This window comes from Lathyrus oleraceus, chromosome 7 (assembly GCF_024323335.1).
Source record: "Lathyrus oleraceus cultivar Zhongwan6 chromosome 7, CAAS_Psat_ZW6_1.0, whole genome shotgun sequence".
Taxonomy (NCBI): Eukaryota; Viridiplantae; Streptophyta; class Magnoliopsida; order Fabales; family Fabaceae; genus Lathyrus; species Lathyrus oleraceus.
In genome coordinates, this window is record NC_066585.1 from 263,819,248 (window position 1) to 263,827,185 (window position 7,938).

Consider the following 7,938-nt stretch of genomic DNA (forward strand, 5'->3'; position numbering starts at 1 on the left):
CAACCATGCAAGCTTCCTCCCACTTGACATACATGAATCTGTAAGTTACAACTAGCTCTTCTTCTAAGATATCTTCCTCATTGGACTCACTACCATATTTATATTTTCCAGGAAAAACCATCACCTTATTATCTATTTCTCCTTCCTTTCATCATCAGAATCAGACCAAATAATTGACAATCCTTTCATCATCAGAATCATATTTAAAATTATTTTATTTTATTTTTAATTATAATAAAATATAAAAGAAAATAATCGGTTTTTATTAAAATAATAAAAATAAAGATGAAAGAAAAAGTAACAAATTAAAAGTTAAATATTCAAAAGCTATTTTAAATAGGTTCTTGTAGAAAAGTCAAAAGTTATTAAAAAAATAACAAATTAAAAATTAAAAATTAATTATTAAATTGAACTTTTTATTATGTTAGTTAAAAAATTAAAAGAAATTGTTTCAAAAAATAATTATCGTTTTAATAAATAAAGTAAATGTTTTATGACAAAATTATTATATTTTTTAAGCCTTAAATGATACTATTTTTTAAAATGAAGGGAGTAAAAGTTAAAGCTAATCTAATTTTTAATTTGACCTAATAATTTAATGATAGGCAAAATTCTAAATTTTACAGACATAAAAATTAAGCCATAATAAATGTTATTGCGATTCGTTAATTTTGATGGGCACACCGCAAAATAATCGAAACTCCATCGCAATGTCATTAGATCAGCCTCATATACAGGTAGGCAGGAGTATACAGTAAGTAACGCCTTCCTCTGTCTTGACCCAAAAAATCATTATACTAATTGGAATGAGTTATAATACTTTATAAGTTAAGTAAATAATTGAAGAACTATACCCGTATTAATTATAATTTTACAGAAAAAAAAAGTTGGAGTCACATCATGCGAATTTTTTTTATGATAGAAATAATAAATGAAATATAAGTATTAGTCGAAAACAAGTCACAAGTCATAAGTCATAACAGCGTAACTCAACTCAACTCAACTCAAAACCCCTGAGTCGTGCGCAGCCTCGTAAGTCACTGAAAAGCCAAAACCGAATCACAGAAGAAACAATGTCGATGGCTTTTTCCTTCGTTCCTCCTTCTTCCCATTCTCTTTCCTCCCATTCTCCTTCCACTCCCAAATCCATCCCTTCCATTTCCTTCTCTTCATCTTCTCTCCATCTCCGTCTCACTCCATCTCCCTCTTCTTCTCTCCGCCTCAACCGCCGCGCAGATCCTCTCTTCATTCTCCATTCCACGGACTCCGGCGGAGGTTTCGGAGGTCACGACGATGGCGGCTCGTTCGGCGGACACGGTGGCGGCGGAGACGCCAATGACGGAGACGGAGAAAACAATGACGGACACAACGTAGTTAACGAGGCGCTTCTGTTGTTGGCGCAAGCAGGTAGGTCGTTGGAGAGTGTGCCTGCTGATCTAGCTTCCGCTATCAAGGACGGTAAGATTCCTGCCGCCGTCGTTGCTCGGTTTCTCGAACTTGAGAAGTCTCCGTTCATGCAGTGGCTGCTTAAGTTTACCGGTTTCAGAGAGCGTCTTCTCGCTGATGATCTTTTCCTCGCTAAGCTCGGTATGGAGTGCGGTGTTGGCGTCATTGCCAAGGTTTCATTCATATATTCTACTCGTTTGACTTTTTCAGTTACAGATATTTACTTGTAATGATGATGTAATTAAAGCACTTGGTTAGTTTTGGCATGAGATTAGTAGCAAAATTGGTGTAAATTGGAGCAGCAAAGTTGGTTGATCAGGACTAATTTTATGTTAATTCTAATTGATGTAATTATGTATTTTGTGTGTTTATTTGTTGATTAACAATCTGCTTTCACTTGTATTTCTTGTTGTTTTCTTAGACTGCCGCCGAGTATGATCGTAGGAGAGAGAACTTTTTCAACGAGCTTGAAATTGTGTTCGCCGATGTGGTATGATTATTCTCAAATTTGCAGAATTTTTTCCTATGACTTTCGTTGCTTAGTATCAGTTACTGTAAATTGTTTTATGACGCCTTGCAATGGATATGAGCATGACCTATCTTGTTGCTTTTTGGTGATTTTTCTCTTGTGTGTATGCTTGTTGACTTTTTCATCTTTTGACATGTTTATGAGATGCACTGTGTTTCAAAGTTTTTGATACTCTAGAATTTGAGATATCTGTTTGAGAAAACAAATTTTTATTTCCTCTTGTTGTTTGTTGCATTTTTTGTAACTTGTTTTGGTATGAAGATCATCATCATGAGACTGATTAAAATTAAAAAAAAAATATATAGCATGATATAGGCTAATTGGAGAAATTAACAGTTTATTTGATTTATATGTAAAAAAACAGTTTATTTGGTTTTAGGATCAAATACGTTTGATGCGATAAATGCCAAATGAATGATAAACTAAAAATATTTTTACTGAAAAGAATGACACCTTCATTTGTTTGGATTAAAGAGTATCTTTATCCGTGGAAGAGTTTATGTATTAATATTTCAATTAAATCTTTGTTTTTTACTCCTTAAGACATGTTTGTTATCTTGCTCTCTGTGTATGCTATAATGGAGAGAAAATATTATTTCATGTGAAACATGTGTAGTGCATTGCAGTCAATTCCTATAACAATTCTATTACATATATTGTTCGCAGGTCATGGCTATACTCGCAGATTTCATGCTAGTTTATCTTCCTGCTCCTACTGTTTCTCTTAGACCACCACTTGGAGTTAGTGCAGGGGCTATTTCTAAGTTTTTCCACAACTGCCCAGATAATGCATTCCAGGTTTACATTACTTTCACATGGTTTACATTACTTAAGCAATTTTCACCACTAAATGTTATCGGTATTTACTTACCACATTCTTAATTTCCTTCCACAGGTTGCTCTCTCTGGAACATCATATTCCTTCTTGCAGAGATTTGGTGCAATTGTGGTATGTACAATCGGGGATTTTCTGTTTTATCCTTTCTTTTAAGGTTTTAGTTTCTTGTGGCTTATTGTTTTACATGGTTACCTTGCACAGCGTAATGGGTCCAAGCTTTTTGCAGTTGGAACTGGTGCATCACTGGTTAGTTCTCATTATACTTGGGGTATTTCTTGTGCTTTGTGGTTTGATAAAAAATGAAAAGTTGACATCATTTGACTTTCTCTTCACAACTTTAATGAGCACTTATGGATGTCTATTCATTATTCGCTTTAACAAAAGTAAAGCAAACTCATGAATTTGCAATGGGGTTGACTCGTTCAGTTTTCTTATTTACCTTTAAATCATGACTTCGGTTCTAGCCAGACTTCTGATGTTTAAATTCCAACAATGGGGTTTATTTTTCACCGCATGGGTTTTCAGGGCGAGCTGATTTGGTATAATATATATCTTCTATTATGATAAACTCACTTGGTCATCAAAAATTCATCTGAAATCATTTATCTACTGGTTCTGAAGACTGTGATAGTGAAGGGCTTAAAATGTTTGTCAAGTATCTATGTCATATATTACAACCTTTTATTCCAAAAAAAATCCTGCCGATTGTGATTTGCATTTGCTGTTTTAAATGTAAGTGGAATCAACAACTAGGATCTAACACCAATGCTTGCATTTTGTTTTCCTTCAGGTTGGGACAGCTGTGACGAACGCGTTAATTAATGCAAAGAAGGCTGTTAACAAGTCTTCTGCAGAGGAAATTGAAAATGTTCCCATATTGTCTACCAGTGCTGCTTATGGTGTTTATATGGCAGTTTCTAGCAATCTCAGGTAATCAGGATAATTTGTTAGTGATTACCATTAATGATGGATAATTTTTTAAGCTAATCTAAAATCTATTAATGCTTCAAGCAACTGCTGTTTGGACAATTTTATTTTGTTTATCATATGACTTTCTGAAGAAAGCTTACAGTTTATAAATTGAAACTGTATATTTGCCACACATTATGTTACAATGATCACTGCCATCATATTAAAAATGTTTTCTGCTGTTCATGTCTCAACTAACTGAATATATAGATTGTTGTCAAAAGCTTCTACTAAGATTCTTATTTGCCTGATAGGTACCAAGTTGTTGCGGGAGTTATTGAACAAAGGCTTTTGGAACCTATGTTGCACCAGCACAAACTTATACTTGGTGCTCTTTGTTTTGCTGTTCGAACTGGCAATACATATTTGGGTTCATTATTGTAAGAATCTTCACATCTTTTCTGATTACTTGAAAAAAGAAGTTTTATTTGTTGACAATAACTCATGTTTTATAATTTTGCCTTTACAGATGGGTGGATTATGCTCGTTGGATAGGAGTTCAGTAGGCCCAAGACAAAGATATAATGACTTGGATCTTTCTTGATGAACTGCATTTATATCAAGAAGCTTGACATCACAAAACAAATTAGCAGAGTAGCCCAATAGTTTTTTATTTCTCTATATTTATTTTATATGCTCATTGCCGAGCACTCTAGTTATTTTTCTTTTTTCTCATAAGTTCCCTCCTTCAATTGATGTAACGGGGATGATAACAGATAGATTATTTTTAATCTTTGGGAACAAGGATACAGTTTGAAACTAGATGAGATGGTTGCGGCAAGTCTTTTCTTACTGGCAAAAGAAATCATCTGCTTTTGAATCGTGACCTCTCCTCGCTCTAGCACGAGCTAAGAGTTGTGTTTTATTTCACAAATCTAATCTATGCTTAGAAATTCATGCTTGATTTGGTAGAGTTATGATATCTCTTTTCCAGAGCTTTATCTAGAGTTATGACTGGTTGAGGTACACTCAGTCAGGATGATGCATCTCTTCTCTTTATTGAGCTAATTTGCTCGATTGATTGTGTTCAATTATTAATTTTACATTTGATTTTTTTTTCTTAGTAAATTGAATTTGAATTATCTATTACGATTTCTTCAAACAAGGATCAAAGAGGAAAAATGATAAGGACACTGATTTATCTCTTCTGGACTTTGGGAATCTAGGGATGAGGGAAAATGCAACTAACAGAACATGAGAAATATCTCAATGCTTATTACATCAAAGACCAAGATGTGATGAATTGGAAAATGACCACTATCTGTTCTTGGATGTGGAGAAAAATTATGAAATGTTGGGAGAATATAGTAGGAACGACTTATTGGGCAGATTTAGATCAAGCAGGTAAGTACAAGACCTCAACAACTATGTATCAGATTTTGAGACGTGAAAAGGAACAGGTAAATCTAAAGCAAAAGGGTCGGAAGAGGCCGATTTTAAAAATAGCTTTTGCTGAAACAATTTATGAAGTGTAGAGAAGTAGAAATGATATGGTTTTCTCACAAATAGCCAGAGATCCATAGTTGAAATTATAGGATTATATAAAATATATTAGTGAGATGGACATTGTATAGAAAGTTACAAAAACATGTGAATGCAATTTAACTATAATAGAATAACACTTAGTTTGGTAAAAAAAAAGAAAAGAATAACACTTCGTTTATTTGAGTGTTTTTGGATAATAAAAATTTAATGCTTTTATTCAAAAAAAAAAAAAATCTCAATGCCCACTTCTACACCTTTCTCATTCTGAATGTAATCTTATAGATCTCCATTGGATCGCTGCATATCATTTTTGTTTTTATATTTTCTCACCTCTTGAAACCCTTTAGAAACCTTTAAAATTGACATTAAACAATGTTAAATGATAAACATCAACAATAATAATATGTGAATAATTAAAAATATCAATAAAATACAAATAAAATGATAAATTAGATAGACTAGTTACTTCTTCATCAAATCGAATCATGCACAATCAAATATTGAGAGCATGTCTCTCACATTATCAATAAAATACAAATAAAATGATAAATTAGATAGACTAGTTACTTCTTCATCAAACCGAATCATGCACAATCAAATATTGAGAGCATGTCTCTCACATTATCGTTGTTTTGAAGTTGCATGTTGATGAATTGAACATCTCCATTATCATTGATTGAAGAAAAAAGATACTCAACATTGACCCCTTCTTGTATAGCGGTGATTGAGAAAGATTTATCTGATTTAGTTGGTACTTCAATTAAATAAGACAGTGTAACATCAATATTGATCTTGGACAAATGAGGAGATGTCTTCTTGTTGTAGTAAATTGCAAGTACATTAAAGTTTATTATGACTGGGTATGAGTAAGAAGGGTCATTGTTTTTCTGTCGTGAAATGCAAATGAACCAAGCCCATCATTATATACAAGTTCCTATGCATTTTAGTCCAAAGAAAGTATCTCTGTGATCTAGACAACACAAAAGAATTAAATGACACATTTCATATTAGATAATCTGCACCATGATAAAAAAAAATCAACATAACTTCGGATTATAAAATCTAAAAGTGTTTTTTACACTACCAGTGTTCATTTCTTTGATAATAACACCTTTAAATTACACTGATATAAAGAAAAACCTAAAAAACATAGAAATAAATAAATAATTGAACAAAAAAATCCAAATTATATATGATCTGCCTGATCAGGAGGGCCTTCCAAGGTCTTGGTGAATGGGCCGGAGAATGAAATGAGAGGGGGGTGTACCTGCAAGGTGCTCCAATGCTTAAGTCAGAAAAGGTACAGAATGAGGTTATCAGAGTGTGAGTTAGAATACCTGCCCCTTTGCCATGAAAGGGGTATTTATATTGAGCCCCCAGCGCTGGGCCAAGGCTCCTAATGGGCTGGATTAGCTAGGCCCAAGGAGGAGCTGCCAGGGGACGCGTAAGAAGCGTTAAGACCTAGACCAAGGTCTGCCCCCTGGTCCAACTGCCCCTATCCCTAAGGAGACAATATAGGGGAGTTGGGTGACGTGGTGAGTGAGATGCCGTTATGGCTCTGCCCGACACAACTTAGGTGTCCGCGACGTGGGTTGACGATGAGTGGATGGAGATCATATGAGGAGGACCCGCTCGTTGTCCGACACGTATTTAAGGGGCCGGGGAGACGTTCTTCGGGCGGACGGTCGTTCACCTGACGTGTCCTCGTGGTCGTTTGGACACGGTCGTTTGGACGTGGGCTTGGCGAGCATTGGGCCGTGCCGTGCCTAGTGTCATGGCCCAGTCCAGAACAGGAGCCCCCCAAGTCGAGTCTCTGAGCCAGAGAGATGACTTATGTTTCAACTAAGGGTTCCCCGAGACGATGGGGAAGCTTGATCGTTAGACAGGTGAGGTTGTAACAGACCTATTCATGACTGACATTTTCTCCGGGAATGTCGGGGATGGAGGTGATCGGTTGGTCTGCACCTTCCTTGTAGTAAACGTGGGTATGACGCGGGGAGGTGGCGTCTTGGTGAGTCGAGGAGACGGATAGGTGCTCGGGTCGTTTCAGTTTCTTATCTTTGATAGACGTGTCTCAGAATTAGTGGCGTCGCTTCGTTTCGTGCGCAAAGACGGCGTAGGCAGGCTAGGCAATGATGACCTAGCGTGTTGGTCTACGTGCCAAGCCCTATAAAAAGGGGTTGAGTAACTTCATTTCCACTTTTTTTCGCTCACACGTTCACCGGAGTTCTCCACATTCTCTCTCGTTTGCTCGCTCAACCGTCTGGACCGCCGTCTCCGCCCGTCCTCCTATCTGAACCACCGTCTTCTGCTCGGGCACCACCGTACCCCTTTCAACTTAACTATGTCAGGTATGATTTTCCACTGTGACCCACTGTTTTTCCTTGTTGTTTTCTGTCAAACGCATGCTATTTTTGTAGAAATGTGGTTAGGTTTAACTTAGGAACAGTGTAGTGGACTGTAGGTGTATATTAGATGGTAGAAAATAGGGTTGGGATCATACTGTACCGGGCATAAACTTCATATGCCGGGCAATACTTGCATAGGCTGTATGAAGTTTATGCCCGGTCTCCATAGAATGCGCGCGCCACCGAGTTGAGCACGGTTAGTGTCCGTCGCCGCTACGCCCTTTCACTTGACCTGCGGTGGAAGGGTGGATTTGATATGACGT

At 36.4% G+C, this 7,938-nt stretch overlaps 1 protein-coding gene across 1 annotated transcript; it reads left to right on the top strand.

Moving 5' to 3' along the window:
• The first annotated feature begins 956 nt into the window (after positions 1 to 956).
• Positions 957 to 4,686, top strand: LOC127103869 (protein RETICULATA-RELATED 4, chloroplastic). Its single transcript, XM_051041110.1, has 8 exons — positions 957 to 1,619; positions 1,868 to 1,936; positions 2,642 to 2,773; positions 2,871 to 2,924; positions 3,015 to 3,059; positions 3,604 to 3,743; positions 4,037 to 4,162; positions 4,252 to 4,686. The coding sequence occupies exons 1-8, from the start codon at positions 1,074 to 1,076 to the stop codon at positions 4,286 to 4,288; spliced, it is 1,149 nt and encodes a 382-aa protein (XP_050897067.1). The 5' UTR covers positions 957 to 1,073; the 3' UTR covers positions 4,289 to 4,686.
• The last annotated feature ends 3,252 nt before the right edge of the window (positions 4,687 to 7,938 follow it).